This window comes from Castanea sativa, chromosome 8, assembly GCF_040712315.1.
Source record: "Castanea sativa cultivar Marrone di Chiusa Pesio chromosome 8, ASM4071231v1".
NCBI lineage: Eukaryota > Viridiplantae > Streptophyta > Magnoliopsida > Fagales > Fagaceae > Castanea > Castanea sativa.
In genome coordinates this window covers 662815-686005 of record NC_134020.1, presented here as the reverse complement: position 1 = coordinate 686005, position 23191 = coordinate 662815, and the positions used below count along the sequence as shown (strand labels likewise).

Here is a 23191-nt window from a genome sequence, read left to right as displayed (position 1 = left end):
CAATCATAAACAAATTTGTGTGATTTTGTATTTATCTTTCACATGTTCAACATATTATTCATGTCATACATAAAATGGTACATTGGTCACAAGAGTCTAGAAGACCAGACTCTGTCTGGGCGGAATGGGTGTCTAACACCTTCCCATTCCGTAACCTAGCCTCCGAATTTAGATCTTTGGCAAAGTAGATCTAGTCTTGTCTTTATTTATTTTGGGTAGAATGTAACTAAAACAAAAAGCCATGTATCTTTGGTAGATTATAACTAGGACCCAAAGCCATGTAATGTTCAAATTTTCAAACATGTATCTTCTTTATTCAATCAATGATAGAGGAATAATTCAATCATGTATTTTGTCTTTAGTTTTTCTTGTTTTTTGTACATAAAAAAATAAGTGGTGACTCCATACCACTTACCCAAAAAGAGAGGTTCCCTAAAAAGCAATCCAAAATTATCTCTTTTTTGAGAGGCACTTTTGTGGTCTCTCAAAGCGGCGTTATTATTATTAATGCTATGAAATCCTTTGTTATTCATATCTTGATTAATTATATTTCATTGTGGATGTATTTTGTGAAGTAATCAGTGTGTAGGGAAAAGTCCTAGGTGTTAAATGGAACCTAGGCCTTGTTCGACTCATCGGGTCACAAGCCTAGGGTAAATTAACATTGTGTGAAAAATCCTAAGTGTTAAACAGAACCTAGGCCTTGTTCGACTCTTCGGGTCACAAGCCTAGGGTAAATTAACATTGTGTGAAAAATCCTAAGTGTTAAACAGAACTTCGGCCTTGTTCGACTCCTCGGGTCACAAGCCTTGGGTAAATTAACATTGTTCGAAAAATCCTAGGTGTTAAGCAAAATATCGGCCTTGTTCGACTCTTGGGGTCACAAGCCTTGGGTAAATTAACAGTTTTAGGAAAATTTTCAAAGTGTTGGCCAGAATTTAGGTTTGATGTGGCTCCTTCGGTCACAAATTGGGAATAAATTGATCTTTGTAAGAAGTTGTCTAAATAAGGAGTGAAGTTGAGAACCTTGGGTACTTCCCGGGGTTTCAGGATCAATGCTAATAGCCTTGCTTCAGAATTCCAATTCCAACTTAAGGTAGGTGTGGATTGCTATTTTTATTAAATCCTATGAGTTAGCCAGATGATTGTCTTGTAAGTCATTTCAGATTGAATAGAGGTGTAAAAAGTGTTGCATAAGTAAATTACGAGTTAGTATGTTGTAACTGTTAGAAGAAAAAGAAAATAACATAAAGTGTAAGCTGATAAGTATAAGTTAAACAGTTGAAAAAGCATAAAATGAAGTTTGATTTTTTTCATTAAAAGTTTAGAAATTGGAATACAATGACAAGAAAGAGAGGGCACCAATTGTACTGAATCCCAATTACAAAATTGACTATCTATTTCCTAGTTTAGGGCTAAGCTACGTGGAGGTCTCCTTTTCCTTCTCTCATTTCTTCTGTTGTTCCTTTTCTTTCTTTTTTCTCTCCAGTTGTGCCACGTCAGCTGTTTCTTTTGTCTCCACGTCCACCACTGTTGTTGGAGGTGGCTGTTCTTTCTTTTTGCCTTTAGTTGGGGTGTCAGACAGAGTGGAGGCAGGTTGGTCTAAGGAGGAAGTGGGGGCAGAGCTAGGGTTTGCTGAAGGCTATGGGGGACGTGCTAAGCGCAAGGCAGGGGGGGTAGTAAACTTTATCAAGAGCCCTGAGCTCTGATTCAGTACTAACCCCAGTTGGATTCAGGGCTTGTCCTCACACCTCCAGGCAAAAGGCTCCAGCGACGTCCTTGAGTTGGGCAGTGAGGCTTTTTGTAGCCTTAGTCATGCCCACATCGTAGGCCGCCTGGGGTGAAAACGGGCCTCCAAACAGAGGGTTTGGGTGGCCGGTCTCCCCCAAGTTCTTTAGAGGTCCTAGAAGGTATGTTTTTCTTTTGTTTCCCCTTTCCTATTCGGGTTTCTTTAGCTGGGGGCTAGTGGGAGGATTGAGTGACCTCTCCTTCCTCAGTACTTTTAGTGCCTTTGCCTTCTTGGACTCTCTTCCATTTCTTATTAGTTGCATCAACAAAAGATGCACACGTTAGAGCAGGAGTGGGTGGTTGGGGCATCACCGCCACAACTAGAGAGGAGCCCCCAGCATGGGCTGTGAGAAGCCCTCAAAATCTTGGTTTATCACTTCTTGTTGGACAGGTTCTAGTGTGGGCTCCTTGGCTTCCTCATCTAAGGGGATGAGAAGTTCTTATGAGTAAAGGAGCTTGGCTGCAAGTGGGGCTGGAAGTTGAGCGTCCTAAGTTCCAGCTAGAGGAGGTTAGTCTAGTAGGAATCTTAGGACAGCTACATTTATTAAAGCCAATCTAGGATCTTTGGCTCTAATGATGTTCTTCGGGGTTTGGAAACATTTGGTGGAGGGCTTGTCCTAAATAATGACTTGCGTAGCTCGGAGTTGACCGTCCTTGTGCAGAAAAATCTCTGACCTGAGGATCCAGTTCAGATTTGTGAAGTTCACCAGATGCTTGGCCCGGGTAGTGTGGTATTCGTCTGCCAATAAGAATAGTGAGAGTCGGGAGTCAGTAAAAAAAAAATAATGTAAAAATAATGAAATAATTTTTTTAGACTTATTACGTTATGTGAATATCCTATATGCATCTATGGTCCTCGGGAACCCTACCTAGTTCCCCTTCTTGGGTGGGACAGTGCAATCCATCATGCCAGCCTCCTGAGACGAGGAGATGAGGAAGTCCTCGTCGATACCCTTGCTTGAGTCAGGTAGGTAGGAGATTAACCTAACAGAAGGGACTCTACATTTGATGTAGTATTTGGTTTTTTTTCCCTCTTTTGGCAATTCTATACCCAATTTACATCATACCAAGTGAGGTTGGTCCCCATTTTTCGGTTTTACATGTCTACACACCGAAGGACCTTAAAGACGTTTGGGGAGCATTAAGTGGGGGTCAGCCTATATTTTATTATGTAGTCTCGGGTGACCCTTCCCCTGGGAATTTCCATCCCATCTTCTATGAAAGCGATCATCGGAATAACTATGGATTCAGGAGGTCTGTTCATGACCGACCATTCACCATATTCATAGTGTTGGATTTCAACACTGTTGGGGATCCTATATTATGCCCTAAAGATAGCCATGCCTTCGGGAGTGTCTACTAGCTTAGCGTATCGACCCATGGAGTTTTATAGAAAGGTAAATGTAAATCTGTGAAAAAGAACAATGGGATTATAAGCACACCTACGAGCAATGGAAAGATTTCTCCTCGGGAAGGTGCTTCAACTCAAATCGCCAAAATGCATAAATGAGGTCAGGATAGCCCTAAGTCCTCCTTATATAGTGGTAAAAAATGAGCGGTAATTTTCCCGCTCATAAATGAGGGAAAATAGGGACCGTAGGATTCTGATCACACCTTAGAACGTGGGGGACAGGCAGCCGCCTGACGCCTGACGCCATAAATGTGAAATTGTAGATTCCGAAGTGTCGGGAGCGTGCTGGAGATAGGTGAAAGGACGTTACCACGTAGGAACGCATATGGCACGTGCATGATTTGTGTATGTAACTAAAACCTTGCTTTTACCTCAAGATTAATAAGCAAAGTTTTAGGGGGCTATTGTGGGGGCCCAAGGATTGAAGAAGGTACTGTAGTATTGATATTGTAATGTCCTATGTCCGAAGAGGGAGTACACCTGAGGAGAAGAGGAGAAGGTACAAAAAGATCCTTAGGAGCTTCAGTAAGGGAGAATTGATTGGAGAACGAGTGACATAGAGGTGAAGGGAAGTTTCTAGTAGGAAGTGGGCTGGGGCCTCCGCATTAAATGGTGGGCAACAGCTTTATCAGCTGCATTGATGAGGAAGTGACCTGAATAGTGCAACTCACAGCTAAGCAAACTCTTTTTTCCACCTTCTTCAGAGGTTTAAAGGGGCAAGTGTTACCAAAATGAATGAGGTAGGTAGAGATGGGAGGTCAAGATGACAAGAAGGTGGAAGTATATAAGAAAAATATGGTTTACAGATAGAGGGACTTTTTGCAAAAAAGAGAAGAGTTAAAACCAGAGCTTAGAGAGAATAGAGTGAACAGTGTCTTTTACTGTGCATTCTTAGCATCCTCGGGCTAGCTTGTATTAAGACTATTTACCACATATTCAATAAGAAAACTTCTCTCTTCCTTAATTTCATCCTCAGGCAAGGCCCACTCTTGTTGTTTGAATCCATCTCTTACAAATTTGTTGATTTGGGCCAAAATTGAACTGCACAAATCCGCTGTTCTAAGTGGGCTTGGGATATTAGATTTTCTGGTCCTTACAGTTATGTTGGTCTTGTAAATTTTATTTTTATTTGGTCATGTACGTTCTTAGTAATATATAGAACTTGTTATTTATTTAAAAAGGCAAAAAATATAAATAATGTATTAATAAAGTTGGGAAATTTGAACATCTCTAACCAATAAAATATTTCATCTTCCACATATTGTTACAAGTTGTCTCTGTACAACGCTACTTTAGCCTTAAAGGTTGGCATGTAAGATAAATAAATCATAAATAAAAACACAACTATTTCTTTAGAGGGCAAAACTTAGGTTCTCCCTCTTAATTTTTTTTGACATTTGTCACATAGCAAACTAAGCAAAGAAACGTTATCTTATCTCTTTTTTTGTTTTGTTTTTTGTTTTTTTGTTTTCGTTCCTAGCTTGCAAGAAAACCAAATCCATCCAATCTGGCTTCATTTTAAACCAATGTCATTAATTTTGTTTCGAATCTTGTTTTGGTTTGTTTACTAAAATGAAATATTTCGATATCAGCATACCGTTTTAGGATGTTTGGGAATTCCTAAAAAAAAACACACACACACACATTCTTCTCAATAAATAAATAAATAAATATATATATATATAATATCAATTAAAGAAGTGTTACTATTATATAAAATAATTAATTTAATTTAATTTGTCTAAAAAAATTAAATAAAGGGGGATTAAAATAACGCTTATTATAATTTTTCTACAAATAAAATTCACATTTTGGATAATTGTAAAAAAAAATACAATAAATGTGAGAGTTCAAGCACTTCTTGCATGGAAAAAAGTTATTAATATTTTAATTAGTATATATATATATATATATTTCAAATAAAATTTATAAATATTATATCTACAGTATTTTCATAATATTTTAACAACAAATCTTAAGTGATAGATTATTACGGGTTGATATAGATGGGCAAAAGAAATAATTTTAATAGTAGGTTTAAATTAAAATCAATAACAGCTTTCAACCTATAATTTGGTGTGAAAATATTGTAAATATAAGACTTTTCCTAATAATAATAATAATAATACTTTTCTTTAGTATAAAATTATAAACCAACATTAATATATATTAATAATACTCCTATATACCATTGTACCTAGACAACACCTAGGTCTGACACTTGGTTTTTTTTTTTTTTGTCATTTCCAAAATTAACCACAACGTTTGGCTCAGTAAAAATTGAAACCTCAAAGAGTACTAGACTCTCCTCTGTGTGTGTTAAAACTAAAGTACTTAGTATTAAATTAAAATATAAAAAAAAAACTAGACTCTAAAAGAAGACAATAGAAACTAAAAAATTAAAAGAGTAGAAGGAGAGGAACAGGGAGAGGCAGAAGAAGAAACGGAGAAGATAGGAAGAAGAAGAAGATGAAGAAATGGAGAAGAGAAGAAGAAGAAGAATGGCAGGCAGCGACATGGTGGGGACCTCAGATTGATGGGTTTGTAGTGTTTTTTATTTTATAAAAAAAAGTCAAAATCCGATCCATTCTTAAAACCAAAAATCAATTTCTATGTAAAGTTGATATTTTGTGCATGTCTTAGTGAAGCCTTGCCATTTTACATATATATATTGTTCTGTTTGTTTGATTTTTGTTGTCCAGCGATGATACCCACCATCAAGATCCTGACCATGACAGTTCAAATGATAGTAGTTATCACGAAGATGAAGAGTCACCTTCCTCTGAATCCTCCTTTAAACCAGAAGAATTAGAAGAGGCAAAAGCTGAAGCAAAATCCAGTGAGTATTGTTACGATAATGATCTCAATGAGTTCCTGGCTATGTCATCTCCATCTTCTGCTGAAACTGAATACCATCCTGAAGAACTTGACTTTTCACGTAAGCGCTCAATCAAAAAGGAAGCCATAGAGGACTCTGACTCCAAATCCGAAGAAAATGGCAAGAATAAGAAGAAGAAAACAACAATGGTGTGGAGTAAAAACGACGAGCTTAACCTTCTCCAATCCTTGTATACATACGCTGAGAACAAGCGTGCTGATCCAGTTGCTGCAACTGCAGACATGAATAGTTTTTATAACTCATTCAAGAAAACTTTTCACTGCAAAGTTACGAGACTTCAGGTGGCTGATAAAGTGAGAAAAATGAAGAAAAAGTTTAAGGATAATCTTGAAAAGAAAGGTAAAACTTTTTCTTTTTCCGACCTCCACGAGAAAATTTTTTATAAACTATCTAAAAGTATATGGGGGTTGCAAAAGGATTCGCGTGAAACCAAATGCGTGGTTAATAAGAAGTTGAAGTTGGATTTTGAGGGTCATGGTATGGAGGCATTTGTGAAAAAGCGTGGACTGAGTTTGAGTACCCTTAAAGACACAAAGAAAAGAACGTCTTTGAAGGAAAAGTGGAATGAATTTAAATTTTCTGAATTGGAGACAAGCCGTAGGCAGGCTGCATTCGAACGAGAGCTCTACGAATTGGCATTGGATGAATTGCCGTCAGGTTCTCTTTAATTAGTTCATGGCACTATGGAGGGAATGTTAATGTTTTGTGATCTTTTGATCTTCAACTTTGATGTTTTGTTGCTTTTTTGAACTGTATTTGATCAAATCAAATATAGTAGCAATTGCACTTGATACGGTTGTTATTTAGTTCTGAACTAATTTAAACCTTTTTTATTTAGTGCTACTCTTGCATTGCAATCAGTGGTAGTCACATGTGCTAACTCCTACATGTGTTTATATGGAACTATATTTTGTAATGGGGATGCTATTGATTTACCATTACAAAGTGTTACTTGCATAGTAGACAATGGACAAATCAATTTGGATCAAAGAGACAAAATAAATTCTGATTTATCTAGGATTAGGGACTGAAAATGAAGAGGCAGAGCTGATTGTTGTGGTATCTAGCTGTTTGTTATGGTGTCCTGCTTTATCCATTTGAGGCTCTTGCATAATGTTATCAGTTGGTGCTCATTGCAGTAAAATTATCAACTAACTTTTATAGCCTGGTCAACCGAAAAAAAAAAAAAGAAGAAGAAAAGGTTTTTGTGTTGGGATTTATCTGGATATATTTGGTTTAACTGTTTTATGTTGTAAATCACCATTTTATTAAAAGTTTTTAATTATAGAATTTGACTTTTTAATACTTTCACATACCAAAGTATCATGTGCTATGCTAATTATGACATGTTTGTTGTATTATATGGAAAGGGCCTTGCCTTGAAGATCCTAATGAATAATCTTCTTTGGCCTTCTATACTCTTGCAAGTTGAAAAACAATTGGTTGACCAACCATTGCTGATGTTTGAAGGTAGAGCTGTGTGTTATGTTGTCCTGCTTTATAATTTGTTGGCCCTTTGACGCTCTTGCATGATGTTATCAGTTGGGGCTAATTACAGTAAAGATTTCATTTCAAGTAACTTCTATAGCCTGGCCAACTAAAAAGAGAGCTGCCAAAAAATTCTTGTGGCTCAAAATACCCTTAAATGGAAGTACACTTGAGCTTCAAGTTGCTACCCCAAAGGCAAGTTCTGTTCCTAGCTTAAAAGAATTCTTTCATAACATGGATTACCCTCTTGATGTTACCTCCTGTATTGTGCTCCAAATCTTTGGTTTTATAGTAATCTATTTCCATTGTCTTGTGATTTAATTTTATTAAAAAAAGAAACAATAAAAAAAAAAACAGCAATTATCTACTTGGTCCTTGTGAGTAATTGGTTGAACTGCAAATAATTGTAATTTAGGTTGCTTGGTCCTTGTGACCAAGTGTTATGAAGTGTTGCCTAATTGCTGTGTTTGTGCAATTGATTGTGCACTCTTCATATTAGTTCAATTATGTTGGAGGGTAAACTCGGCACTTTTGTTGCTCTATTTATAGTGTTCGCTACAACTATCCATAGATGCATGCCACTTAAAATCAAATGGAAAGAAGAAAATTTGGGCCCTTTTTCCTAGAGAGGTCGCCTTCTTTTAGGGCCTATAAAAACAAGCCATTTGATTATTTTTTCCCTTCATTGCATCAACCCTTTTGAAATCTGAAAATTGATTCAATGATTTTTTTCAGTTGTAATGTTGAGGATCTTTGAGGCTATGATGAATTTTGTTGATTTTGTTCAGTTTGGTTGATTAGAAAGCTGTGGAAATTTCGCTTTTTGGTTTTTGGATTTTGTACTGAGTCCACCATAGCATAGCAGGCCTGTAATAGTAAAATTAGCCACTTTTTAGTGTAGGGCTTTTTGTTGTTCGGGATCCCAATTTATGAAACTTTAAGACCATTATTATTATTATTATTTTGTTTCATTTAAACTTTAAGATCCAAAATTTTATTTTACTATATGACTCATTAATATAATATAAATTATTCAATTAAATAATATAAATCTGCAATCTCTTATGCTGCGAGTGTGTGAGAAAGAGAGTGAGAGTGAGTGTGTTAGGAGTGTGTAGTTGTATGTTTGTAGGGTGCTGATGGGGAGTGCGTGGAGTCGCTGATGGAGAGTACGTGTGGTGCTGATGAGGCATGCGTGTGCTGCTGCATGGTGAGGTGCTGCAGGGTGTGCATGGGTTGTTTTAAGGAGTGCATCTACTGTTGATGGGACATACGTGCGTAGCTGATGAGGTGTGCATGTGCCAGTGCTGCCAGAGTATACAATGTGATTGTGCTATAGATAATGTTGTATTTGCTTAGCTGGCATTGTATACTTGTATTTTAGTATAGATATACTTGTATTATTTGTATTGGTGATATATTTACATCAGCCTTGTGTGGCATTAGAGTTAGTTAATATAGTTAGTTAGAATGTGTTGGAGGGTTTAGCTGGCAAGGTTGTTACACAGCTGGCTTGGAGTTGGTTACTGAGGGGTATTAGACTAGGAAGATGTGATTGGAAAGGGAATGAACTTGATTGATGCTTTTACCAGAATTCCTCTCTCTATCTCTCTGTTCTTACTCTTCCCCTGTTCCCCTGTTCTTGGAGGCTTGTTGTCTTCGAAATCAACTATCAATTTTCCTAATTCCTAGCAATGTGGGAGGTTAATAAGACAAACAATTTTAAGTTTAGCAACAATGAACAGCAATGTCTAAAAGCAACAACTTGCTGTAGGTGTAGCTCAGCAATCCAGGCTGTAATGCTGCTTGTCTTTTGTTTTGTGTCTTGAATCTTGATGGTTGAATTTGTTTGCATTTACCAGTCAAACGTGTGGACTTGGAAACCCCCGTCTATTAGTTCATTTATAATTATTCCGCAACTGATAAATATCTCACAAAATTAGAATTCAAAGTCGAAAAGGAGGCCAACTTTACATGACTATTCCTTTTTTACACCATGCCAATATGCATTAAATAGTTAGCTAGCTTGTGCAACAAATAGCAACTACTCTTTTCTTTTTCTTATTTTGCGTTCTTATTAATTAGTTGCTTCCAATGCTAGCTTTGGATTTGCAACACCCCATCCACAACGCTATTTTAGTTTTGTCTGTTTGGGGAGGAGAGAGATTGATATATAGATAGGCATATAGCTAGCTAGCTAGGCCCTTTCATTTCTACCACTCTTTCATGGTTGCTTTTTCTCTCAGCAAGTAATTAATTTGTCAGATTAGGAATTTACTGTTTTTCTTTTCTTTTCTTTTACTCAAGTGTGCATGTGTATTAAATATTAATAATCATTGGGGTTTTGGCTGGAAGGATTGGTCATTGTTGTTTGCATGCACAAGCTTTATCTTCAATCTAAACGGGTAAAAATAAAATAAAAAGTAAAATGAGTAATCATTGGAGTTTTGGCTAGAATTTTTTTTGGCTGAATAGAGTTTTGGCTAGAATTGCTTCCATATAAAACAACTTCAAAATACTCCAAAAAGTAGAGCCAAAGTGATTAAAAAAAAAAAGCAACGGGAAAACGTGCTTGTTGAGATAAAAAGGCCATCCCAGATTGGATATTATCTCTCAATTACCAAAAAAACAAAGAAGTGAAAAACACAATTACTTCCTATATTTATATATATCCCACCGAAATTTATTGGGTACCCTATCCAACAACCGGCAAATTTATTGGAGTACCCATTTTCGCTTGATTGTGTTTATTTATTTTTTAATCTTTTCTTTTCCTTCAAGGTCTGACTTTCTAATTGTTGATAGTGATTTCTTTTTTGAAAAAAAAAAGTAGTTTCTGTAATTATTATTATTATTATTGTGTGGAAAAGAGGAACATTTTGTTGATAGTCAAATTGATAATTTTTTTTTTGGAGGATCAAAATGGTAAGTGATATAAAAAATATATATGAATTACACCAGTATAAGAAATATATTGTCATGTAAAAAAAATTATTTTACATATATATAATTTTTTTTAATGAAAAGTATGAATATATAACACCAAATTCGATCTTATATATAATCTAATCTATGCAACCTTTCATCGATCTTGTGTAGAATTCCAATTTTATCAACTTTGGTGGCAAGTGTTTTCAAGATTTTTTATCTAACATGATGATGAAATTGCTATTAATAGGGGTGAAGTCGTTTGATCTCAATTTGTTGATTTCATGAAAATTTAATATATGGTATTCTTCCTTTCTTTCTTGTCTAACACTAAGCTAAACTAACAATAAACTAGGATTAATGTTGTAGTAGAAAAAACACTCTCGGGGGACTCCAATGAAGCCTTAAGATAACATAGGTTAGAATATTATCGTTGTCTCTGAAATATAAATCAAGTTCTATTGTCGTCCTTATGTTTTTTTAAAATATGAATGATATCCACGGCCAACTTGACATAATTTGGGACCTAAGATGATAAATATAAGTGTCACCTTTATATTTAAATATTAATTAAAGAAATTTATTTTATACTGTCAAAATCATGGTTAATTTGATATATTAAATACATACTTTAATGAAATAGTGCTAACTAAAGTAAGATTAATTTTATATAGAGAACTAAATATCATAGTTGAAGTAAAAAAAAAAAATTATTATTTTTTAAAAGAGGAGGTTTGCTTTATCTTGGATATAAGGTGAAACTCAGTTAAATAAAGTTATAATCTAATTTTTCAATTTTATACCTAGAGAGAGAGAGAGAGAGAGAGAGAGAGAGAGAGAGAGAGAGTGTGTGTGTGTGTGTGTGAGATTGTTTGGTGTGTGGCTATACGGTAAATTAGCTGACTAATGTTGAGGATATGCCCTGAATGATATTGGTTTACAAAAATCAAAGTCTCATTTTTTCTTTATTAAAAAAAGTCTTAAACTATTAAGGGAGATTAATCGCTAATGATTATTTAATATATTTGCATCAATTTTCCTCCCAAATAGGTTAGATTTTTAATTATCTTGTATTTTGGAGGTCTTGTTTGGGATATGAAAAAAAGGAAAATATTAAAACCACATATTTTACTACAAAAATGTTCGCAAATTGAAGTGGCAATGATTATTGTGGGGTACAGAAATTTAATAAGATAGCAATGCACGTGTCATACCCATGACCAAGGAGTTCAGTGCAGTTCCGAGGAGACCAACCCCTCGGACAGTGAGGCTAGAAGGCGAGCCATGGCCACGTCACTGACACATCATCAAAGGAGGCCACACTGTAGGGGAATGATTTCAGATAGGGGGTTAAGCCTATCGTGTCTGAAAGGATGGGAGCTACCACCACATTAATTGCACCCCACCAAACCTTCTGGCCGCATTTATGTGGAGAAGACCCTTGAATAGTGCCATCTTGGTTGCCACAACTCACAGAAGATTTGGAGAAATGTCTGATGGGACAAGCACTAGGGTGGTGGCCTGTGTGATCAACAAATGAAGAGTCAAGATCAACGGAAAGAGGCTATATAATGTAAGAAACCTACTAGAACAAGGGGATCTGAAAAATTGTGGAAGAAGACACTATAGCAACCTAAAACAGAAATTGTAACCAAGTCTGAAGAAATATATTCAAGAACTACTCTCTTCAAACTTTGTCGAGGAGTGATTTTCTTCGCATATAGCTTAATTTTCTTCAATTTCCTACTATCCTTAATCCACTGTGCACGTTGGTCCTTCCATTGAAACTTAACCTATAAGCCCATTCTCTACAAATTCATTGTGTTGGGCTCTTTGTGCCCTAACTTTGTTGCTTTTTGGGCTTAGGATTCAAAACCTGTCCTTACAATTGACATTGTCTGTGGGGAGCTTGAGCTTTAGTGAGACCAATGTTCAACCATGGTAGGTTCAAGGCCTGACCGAGAAGAATCTGTTGGTTCCCAATGTCAAGATCATTTCCTTAATCTTGAGTGAAGAAGGGACCATGAGGTTGTGGGATAATAGGATTAAACATGGTTTGTATCTCATACAAAACATATAATGGATCTACTTCATTTACAATTGATAATATGCACTATATAAGTTTCAGAAGTCAAGAACAAGAGAGCGTATCTTGGAGCGATGAAATTCAAAACCAAAGATCAGAAGTTCTCGGGAACACTTTCAATCTTCACTCCAATTCCACTTTACGCCCAAGATGTGTGGTCTCTCAATCAGTTTACAAAGGAGAATGTTAAAGTGTCTCACACACACACACACACACCATTTCACAATAGTGTTCTCTCAATTCAAGAATTCTCTACAGAAAATTTATGTATCTTTCTCCCTTTGTATCTAACTGATTATCTAATTGGACTGGCCTTTTGGGCCTTTCCAATTGGGCCTTAGTATGTGGCTTGGAGTGGAACCAAAAGGGACCAATAAGACACTAGCTCCAATGGGCCTTGGGCTTTTCTGTCAACTCTTGACAAGTCCAAAGTTACCATTAACTATATTTAATACCACTATATAAATATAGTTGCACTCTAGGCCTTATCTATAAATTATATCCCAAGACTTTATTGTACATGCAACCCCGTCATAAAATATTCGTAGTAATACAAAGTCATGAATGTAGATTGCCACTTTGTAAATTACTACATCTTATCCTTGAGTACCCGGTTTAATCCTTTAAGTTATTCATCATATATTTATGAAATCCAATTTCATAAATATATACTCTAGGATCAATTTACTAAAGTAGTCAGGCCTAACATTCTAAATAACAAAACCATTAAACTTATCTCAAGAGAATATTTTGTATCTCCGTTAAGAGACTATGAATTCCATCTTGAGAATATATGTTCCATCAACACTAGATGTGGTTGCTCAACATACTGAGGATTTGATCGTTTCTTTAGACCTCACTCCTGATATATTAAATCAACCCACACTTCATGATCAAGTCCATTATTCTCTCAGGATTAAGAGTTCATGCAAATATAAGTCGTGAGTTTATTATTCATTTGACAGTCGTTAGGAGAATAATAAATCTCACACCGGTCCAGTTCAATATGATTTAACTCTTAATATATATTAACATACCAACTAGAAATCTCTATTTCCATGATCAAGACAAATCATCTTAGTTGATATGTTATAGTATTCACAGATGAAAAGCCCAATTCCATCACCGACTACGAACTACAATTCTGAGTTTACAAAAAACTTGTGATTTATATCTTCTGTGGCTTTTCACATAAATCACATACTATGCATCTCATGGACTATATGATAATGTCCCAATATTCATGTGACCATTATTTCAGATAATAATAAAATAACTTTATTAAATACAACATTAAGTCATACATAATGTCATACATAATAACATACATAGCATCATACAATAGGATTTAAGAGCACTAATCCTAACAGAGGTTAGTATGCATACCATGCACACTAGTAGGAGACGATCTTGAAGGGGGAGTCACATCTCTCACGAGGAAAATACTAGGAGCCTACAGTTGGAGATAGGCCGTTTGCGTAGGACGTTACACCATGAGTGACGTAGAGGAACCCCCTCGAGCTTTAGCCATTCTTCTGGGGATGACCGCGATAATAGCTACTGGCCTTGATCGAGGACTCCTCCCAGTGAGTCTTTTTGGTGTGATGAGGAGCGCCATGACAGGCAAAGAAGGAAGAGTCTGCCTCACAAAGGCCTGGGCAACGATGCTATGAGCAGGGCTTTGAAATAGATTTCTAAGTCAAAGCTTCCTTAACGATTTACTCAGCCAACATTCACCATGTATAATGGCAGAACGGACCCTGTGAAGCATGTTAGCCACTTCAACTAGAGAATGACCGTTCACTTGAAGAATGAAACTCTGATGTGCAAGGTGTTCCCGTTGAGTTTGGGGCCCGTGGTGATGAGATGGTTTAATAGTTTGAGGGATGGTTCTATTAACTCTTTTAAAGAGCTTACAAGAGCCTTTGGCTCTCGGTTTGTGACTTGCAGCAGAGTCCCTCGGCATTTAGACTCTCTGTTGTCCATGGTTATGCGAGAAGGGGAAACCCTGAAGACGTATTCCGATAGATACTGGGAGATGTTTAACGAGATAGATGGAAATTTTGATGACGTGACTATAAGGACGTTCAAGGTTGGCTTACCTGCCGAGCACGGCTTGAGGAAATCTTTGACTAGGAAACCTGCTGAGAGTGTGCGCTAGCTCATAGACTATATTGACAAGTACAAGCGGGTCAAGGAAGATCAACAACAAGGTAAAGGGAAAGCTAAGGTGGTCCCTCAAGATAGAAGGGATTTTAGGTCGGACCGGTATAACAATAACCGTCCTTGGAGGGATTCTGCTGGGTAATCTGGGTCTACTGCTGCTTAGGTGGTCAACACGGTGTTCTAAGAGCCAGTAGCTAGTACATCAAATCTTGGATAAAATTAAGAATGAGCCGTACTTTGAGTGGCCAAATAAGATAGGAAGAGATCTCGCTAAGCGCAACTAAAGCCTTCATTGCCAATACGACCAAGAGCGAGGATATACCATAGAGGATTGCAGGACTTTGTGGAATCACTTGGTCTGACGAGGAAAGTTAAAGCAATTCCAGTACCAACCCAGTAGACAGGGTGGCCAGACAGGGCCAGGAGCTTAGAGAAATGCTTCTGCGAGATCACTTTTGGGTACAATCAGTGTCATCCTGGATGCCCCAGGGAGGACGGGTTCTCAGCGATCCAGGGTTATGTCTGTAGCTCGACCATCTATAGGGGACTCGCCCCCTAATTCGAAGAGGGTTAGATCTGAAGGCTGACCAACTTTAAGCTTTTTCGACGAGGATAAAATTGGAACCTTGCAGCCACATAAGGATGCCCTAGTAGTTACTCTCAGGATTGGAGGGTATGACGTTAAGAAGGTGCTGGTGGATTATGGTAACGGTGTCGAGATCACGTACCCTGACCTATATAAGGGGCTGAAGCTAAAGCCTGAGGACCTGGCCAGCTATAACTCCCCTTTGATCAGATTCGATGGGAAAATTGTCTTTCTAAAGGGCCAAATCAGGCTACCTATTCAAATGGGGTCACAAGTCGTGGAAGTGAACTTCATTGTGGTAGACACATACTCCCCCTATACTGCTATTGTGGCGAGACCTTGGCTCCACGCCATGGGGGCCGTGCCTTCCACCCTGCACTTGAAGGTGAAGTATCCATCAGGGGATCATGTTGAGGAACTGGTAGGAAGCCAGTCTATGGCCAGGCAGTGCTTGATGGCTGCAGTCAAGTATCAGGCTGAAAGTGAGTCCTTGGTTGCTGCCAACTAGGGTTTATTGCAATCAAAGGTACTAGTGTGGTTCGTGGACGTGGTAGTAGGAGAGGCAGAATGTAAGGAGCTAGAAAGAGTTGTTATTAGTGATGACGAGGGTAAGTTCTTCCAAATCGGAGTTCAACTCCTTCCTAAGAAGAAGGAGGAGCTAGTAATGTTTCTTAAGAAAAATATCAATATGTTTGCGTGGAGCGCTTATGAGGCTTCTAGGGTGGATCTGAGCTTCATTTTCCATCACTTGAATGTCAATCCATCCATCATCCCTAAGCGGCAGCTACCTTGACGATCATCTAAGGAACATTCCGATGCTGTCAAGAAGGAGGTGACTAAGCTTAAGTGGGCAGGGGCTATTAAAGAGGTGTTTTACCCTGAGTGGTTGGCCAATATTGTGGTGGTGAAGAAGAAAAGCGGGAAGTGGCGAGTATATGTAGACTTCACGGATTTAAATAAGGCCTGCCCAAAGGACCCCTTCCCCATACCTCGGATAGACCAATTAGTGGATGCAACTGTGGGCCATCCTCAAATGAGCTTCCTAGATGCCTTTCAAGGGTACCATAAAATACCATTAGCTTTGGAAGACCAGGAGAAGATAACTTTTGTTATGCCTATTGGAAACTACCACTACAAGGTGATGCCTTTTGGACTGAAGAATGCAAGGTCTACTTACCAGAGGATGATGACCAGAATGTTTAAGCCACAATTAGGCAAAAGTATTGAGGTTTATATAGATAATATGGTGGTAAAAATTAAGGTAGTATCTGAGTACGTGGGTGACCTCGGGAGCATCTTTGAAATACTCAGGGGACACAAATTGGTGCTTCCAAGTATTCGTTTGGCATCGGCTCTGGTAAACTTTTGGGCTACATGGTCACTCATCGTGGAATTGAAGTCAACCTTGATCAGATCAGGAAAATTAATAGTTTGCAGCCTCCTCGGAATCCCAAAGAGGTCCAGAAGTTGACAGGGATGACTGCCGCCTAAATCGATTCATTTCTTGGTCGGCGGACAGGGTTAGGCCTTTCTTTCAGCTGTTTCATAATTGGAAGAGATTTGAATGGACCGAGAAGTGTGCCCTGGCCTTCTAGCAGTTGAAGGAATACCTTTCTCGGCCACTTATTATGTCCAGACCCGAGGAAGAGGAGGTTTTGTTTGCTTATGTTGCTGTAACCTCCCATGCAGTGAGCTTAGTACTAATACGAGTCGACGACGAAGTGCAGAGACTAGTTTATTATTTGAACAAGTCATTGCATGAAGCAGAGGTTTGCTACCTACCCCTGGAGAAGGCCATTTTGGTAGTGGTGCATGCCACACGTAAGCTCCCTCACTACTTCCAAGCTCACATAGTTGTGGTTTTGACCAAATTTCCTCTTCAATCCCTATTTCGAAGAGCTGATTACACGGGAAGGATTGCCAAATGGGGTACGATCTTGGAGGCTTTTGGTATCAAGTACATGCCTTGTACATCTGTTAAGGGACAGGTCCTCGCGGACTTAGTGGCTGAGTTTGCTAAATCCCCACTGGAAAAGGAAGGAGGAGAGTAGAACATAGATGGAAAATCAGTTGGGGTGGTGTCCTTGCAAGAACCTTTAACCTAGAGGGTATACGTTGATGGTGCAGCCAATCAAAGGGGCTCTGGAGTGGGGCTGGTTGTGATATCTCTCGAGAAGATCATTATTGAGAAATCCTTGAGATTGGGCTTCTCGGCCACAAACAATGAGGCCAAGTATGAAGCTTTGTTAGTTGGAATGAATATGGTTCAGAAAATGGGAGGAACAACAGTGGAGGTGTTCTCGGATTCAAGGCTGGTTGTTGGCTAGGTAAATGGAGAGTTGGAAGCCAGGGATTTGAGAATGCAAGGATATTTGAGCCAAGACAGGCACCTGCAATCAGAGTTCAAGTCTTTAACCTTACAGCAAATCCCTAGAAGCAGAAACACGCATGCAAACTCTCTTACCACGCTTGCAACCTCCTCAGTGCAGAGCTTACCTCGAATTATCTTGGTTGATGATTTGTGTAAACCCAATGAAGAGGGAGAAGGCTCAGATCCATCAAGTTAGGGCAGGGCCTAGTTGGATGGATCCTATTGTGCTGTTCCTCAAGGATGTCGACTTGCCCAAGGGGAAGGTGGAGGCCGATAAGGTGTGGAGAAAAGCTTATCATTTTTGGTTGTTTGAGGATCAGAAGTTGTACAAGCGCTCTTTCTCTGGACCATATTTGCTATGCATCCACCTTGAGCAGTAGAGCCACTCCTAGAGGAGTCATACGGGAGGCAGGTCGTTGTCTCATAGGACCCTTACTCAGGGATATTGGAGGCCAAACATGCAAAGGGAAGCACAAGAGTACGTGAAGAAGTGTGACTAATGACAAAGATTCCACACATTCATCAGCTAGGGGGTGCATTTAACCCTTTGTCTAGTCCTTGGCCTTTCGCTCAATGAGGCCTGGATATTGTAGGGCCCTTCCTTAAAGCAGTAGGGAATAGGAGATGGCTTTTGGTCGACACTGACTACTTCACCAAATGGGTTGAAGCGTAGCCACTGGTGAATATAAGGGACGTGGATGCCAAGAGGTTTGTGTGAAAGAACATTGTAACTCGATTTGGGATCCCTCATACCCTCATCTCAAACAATGGACTTTAGTTTGATAGCAAAGCTTTTAGAAGGTACTGTTGTGAATTGGGGATCAAGAATAGGTACTCAACTCTGGCTTACCCACAAGGGAATGGACATGCGAGGTCGTCAATAAAGTCATAGTAAATGGACTTAAGAAGAGGTTGGATGATGCAAAGGGTAAATGGGTAGAAGAGTTGCTACATGTTCTTCGGATGTATAGGACTACCCCTCGTAGGTCCACCGGGGAAACAACCTTCTCAATGACTTACGGGGTCGTGGCTGTGATTCCTCTTGAGATTGGATTCCCAACGCTGAGGACAAACTTATTCACTTCAAACAGCAATGATAACCTACTAGGAAAGAGCCTGGATTTGGTTAAAGAATGGAGAGAAAATGCCATGGTTCAATTGGCATACTATCAGCAGAAGCTCAAACAGGGGTATGACTCCAGTGTGAAGTTAAGACCATTAGCCCCTGGGGACCTGGTATTGAGAAAGGTTGTGGGCATTGCAAAAAACCCAGCGTGGGGAAAGTTAGAGCCCAATTAGGAAGAGCCATACCGCATCACCTCGGTGGCTGGTATAGGTGCATACTTCCTAGAAGATTTGGACGAACATATTGTACCACGCTCTAGAATGTAAATAACCTGCGAATGTATTATTATTAATGAAAGGCAATGCTGCCATGTTTTTGTTAAAGTTCTGTGTCGTCCTAGTTACTTGTTTGAATATTAAATATAACCTTGGTTATGCTTGGCTCCTCGGACCACATGCCTTGAGTAAATTAATATTCTTGGTTATTTGCTTAAGTGTTAAACAAAACATTGGTTATGCCTGGTCCTTCGGACCACATGCCTTGGGTAAATTAATACTCTCCATTACTTGCTTGAATATTAAATAGAATCTTGATCGTGCCTAACTCCTCGGACCATATACCTTGGGTAAATTAATATTCTTGATTATTTGTTCAAGCGTTAAACAGAACCTTAGTTATGTCCAGTCCACTCAGACCATATGCCTTGGGTAAATTAACATTTCTTTGATCATAAGAATACCAAGCAGGACCTCAGACCACGCGCCTTGAGTAAAATAACACTTCGCAACTTCTTTAATGATGGGACCTTAGCATATGCATCACCAAGAAAAAACGAGGACTCACCCTGGGTTTTGGTCAAAAGACTCTGAAGGTACACTCATAAGGTACTCCTAAAATAAGAGACCTTAAACATCCCCTTATTCTACTAAGTGTTCAACTTGTCTCTAAGGATTTGAACATTCTTGTTGATTATGCAGTTTTTAGTGTTAGTAAATAGTTATTTTTCTCATTGTTTACATGGTTTTGATTTATTTGAATTAACAACAATTCATTACTATTGGCTTTTGTTAAAGTATGGGTGTTCACCCTTGGAAGCATCATTAATTTAACCTTTCAGCAAAGGACAAAACAATAAATACAACCAATCAAAGACAAACATTGCAGGAAAATTAATGTCATTTCATTGAACAAAAGAAAAGGTACATCATAAACAGTGGCAAACTGCCACAACAAAAGAAAAGTACAAAAAAAGGGAAGAAAAATGGTCCCATGCTAGGCCTTGGCTGGAGCAAGAGGGTTTTCTTTGTTGCTTGACTGGGGGACAAAAGGGTCAGTGGCCTTAGGATTAGCTTCCTTAGATTTGGGATCAATGTCCTTTGCCTTAGGAGCAGCATCCTTGGCCTTGGAAGCAGCCTCTGGGCCCTTGGCCTTTGGTAGGGGATTGGCCTCCTTACCTTTGCCCTTATCTTCTGGCCGAGAACCACTTTGGCGAGCCCCCTTACCCTTGGCCACCTCCACCCCCTAGCCTTGGTCACTAGCCTTGTTAGACCCTTTGGAGACCTTAGGAGGAGGAAGAGAGAACTAGGCGGTAGAGGGCTGCTTAGAGGCAGTTGGCGCAAGGGTAGCATTTGCTCTAGGGCCCATAAGTGTTGCTGAAGCTTCACGGATGTTAGGGGGGTAGTAGATATTTTTGGCTTTCTTTGACTCCGAAGCAGCAAGAACTCCAGCCAGGTTGAGTGCCTCTGTCCACATCTGCTAGCAGTAGTCCCTGCAAACCTTGGCCAACTCCTCCGCCAGACGGATTTCAATCTCCTACACCCCGAGGGTGTAGTATTTCTGCTCCGAGGCCTCCACAACTTCCTTAGCCGCCCAAGTAGCCTCCTTGGCCTTCTCCAATTCTGCCTTCAGATCCAGTACCTGCTGTTTGGCCATGGCTACCTCTATCTTAGTATGATGGAGCTTTTTGTGCTTCTCCTCAGCTTGGTCCTAGGTGTTCTTTAGGCTGGCCTCTACGTTCTGCCGCCCATCTCTTCAGTAGTCAGCTTCACAATGAACTCCTAGTTCTTTGCTCAGCGGTGCCCAAGGCCTTGCTTGTCTTAGCGTGGAGGTTGGCCTTGACCCTGACCTCATTCTAGGCATCATTCACCCACTTCTCGGCCATAAATACCTTCTGAATGGCCTGCACAAAAAGGACAAAGGAATATATTATTAAATAAGAGAAAGGTGACTTAACATGATATCAATAAGGCATGCCGAGAAACTTACCAAGGCCAGATCCCTCTTCAGGGATAGAAAGAGGTCTGGCTACCTCACATTCCTCAATGCAGCCATGTCCTTCGACAACAGGAGGCGTTACTCTAGGGCTTCGGTGAGGTAGTGGGCGTGCCCTTTCTAGAACTCCCTAATGGTGGAGCTCCATGGTATGGCTGCCCCATCCAGCTCCAGCCGAGGGTCCCATACTAGATTCTGAGGGTACACCTCAGCCACGCTTTGATCCTTCTTGCTTTCGACTGAGGAGGCCTCTCCTTGCCTTTGGTCATCTTTTACTGCTTGGGTGGAACCCCCTCCTTTTGAGTAACCAACTCCCCTTCCTCAACCACCTTCTTCTCCTACTTCCTCTACTTCAAGTTGGCAGGGGCAAATGGGTTAACTGGAGGAGGAGGAGGAGGAGGGGGAAGAGTAAGAGGAGGCTGAAACCCCGAGGTGTCCTTAGGCACTAACCCCTTGTTCTTGTCTGTGAGGAGCTCATGCAAATCTCTCTTCCTATTCAGAGACATTTCCTCTTCTTCTTCTTCCTCTGAACTGTTATCTTTGCACGCAACAACGAGGCCGTAGGTGCGAACACCCGAAAATCTGTCAAGCTCATCTTCCGAATCTGAGACTTGAATCACGAGCTCTCCTTGCTCCTCTCTCCCCTCCTCGAGCTAAAATTGGTCTATCTTAGTCTCACGTGATAGGCGCGAGGAAGTTGTCTCTTTTCTCGAAGCCGCTGCTTTGTAGGGAGAACGATGAGAGGGCAACTTAACTTGCACAACGTCTTCTCGAGCCAAGAATCTGGGCCCCGAGACTTCAATTCGAGCCAGTTGAGGATCACCCTCCCTAATCGTGTTTCCTACGTCCTGGAACATCTCAGGCAGGGGCTTAAAGTCAAGTATAAGATGGACAGCTCTCAATTGTCTGTCCTCGCTTACGAACACTTCGGATCTCAAGACTCTGTCGAGGTCTGGGACATTAACGAAATTGAGGTTGGGAGCCACGTATCTTTTATCTACAAAAAAGAGGAGCTGAGAAGCAAAACCACAGTTAGAAAAATGAGTCATTAGACAAGAAAAAGCAAAATACAAGATGAATACTCATGCTAAAGGACCTAAACCTAGGGTACCCCACCTAGTGCTCCCTCATGGGTTAGGCAGTGAAGATCGTCATGCCATTCACTTGAGAAGATTAAAAAGTCATCCTTCATGCCCTTGTTGGACTTGAGGAGACACGAGACGAGCCTAACGACAGAAGATCTAGACTTAAGGTAATAGCCCGCATCTGTAAGCAGATGACACTCGTACATCCAAACCACGTCGTGCCAGGTGAGACCTTGCCCTATGTGCTCATTGAGAGCGTCCACATACCCGTTGGGCGTACACTGATGAAGGCAAATCCTATGGGCGATTAGGTAATCCCTGGTTACCCTACCCATGGGAAGTCTTATTCCCCCCTCTATGAATGCGATCATTGGAATCACGACCTCTACCTCCCCTCTGAGGTCGTGCCAACCACCCTGAGGGTAGTACCGTAGAGAGACACCTTGGGGAATAAGGTATAGGGCCTTAAATCCCTCCATACTTGCGGGGGTATCTACTAAATGAACAAACTCACCCATCTAAATAGATTAGGGAGAAGGGAAGGAAATTTTTGTGAGGAAAGAAACGAAAATCAAAGGGCAGAGGAGACTGGCCGGCGAGAAGAGAAACCTAAAAATAAGAGAACTTACGAAAATAAGGGCAAAGGTCACTTCAGGAGCTTCTTGAAAGTCTGAAGATTTGGAGAGTCTTGGAAGTTCGAAGATTTGGAAAGTGGGAGAAATGAATCCCCCAGGCGCCTTATATAGGAGGCAAAGTTGGGCAAGAGTTACCCCACCCTAAATTTCGAGGAGAAATCCCATCCGTAAGATCTCCATCTCATTGTAAGATGTGGGAGAAAAGGCGCCGCCTGGAGCATTAAATGAGACGTTGCGGACTTCGAAGCTCCAGGAGCGGTTACAGGGCATGCGAATTGACACTCTCATGTGGGAAATTCAAAGAAGCATGTGGAAGTAATTACTCAAGGTCAAAACCCCATTTTCCTCCTTGGACAAGAGAGAAAAAAAAAACTAGAGTTTTGAGAGGCTATTGTAGGGGTATAGCAATTT

General features: G+C 39.8%; 1 protein-coding gene across 1 annotated transcript; it reads left to right on the top strand.

Annotated features, from left to right (window-relative positions):
- The first annotated feature begins 5608 nt into the window (after positions 1-5608).
- Positions 5609-6783, top strand: LOC142605569 (uncharacterized). The gene is made up of 2 exons (XM_075776973.1): positions 5609-5739; positions 5902-6783. Exons 1-2 carry the CDS (start codon positions 5669-5671, stop codon positions 6764-6766), a joined length of 936 nt encoding a protein of 311 aa, XP_075633088.1. The 5' UTR covers positions 5609-5668; the 3' UTR covers positions 6767-6783.
- The last annotated feature ends 16408 nt before the right edge of the window (positions 6784-23191 follow it).

What these genes read in the sequence shown, in the direction of transcription:
- LOC142605569 (XM_075776973.1), top strand. Translation starts at nt 5,669, where the DNA reads ATGAAGAAATGGAGAAGAGAAGAAGAAGAAGAATGGCAGGCAGCGACA. An exon ending in TGGGGACCTCAGATTGATGG is followed by an intron (nt 5,740 to 5,901) that starts GTTTGTAGTGTT and finishes TTTGTTGTCCAG; the next exon opens with CGATGATACCCACCATCAAG.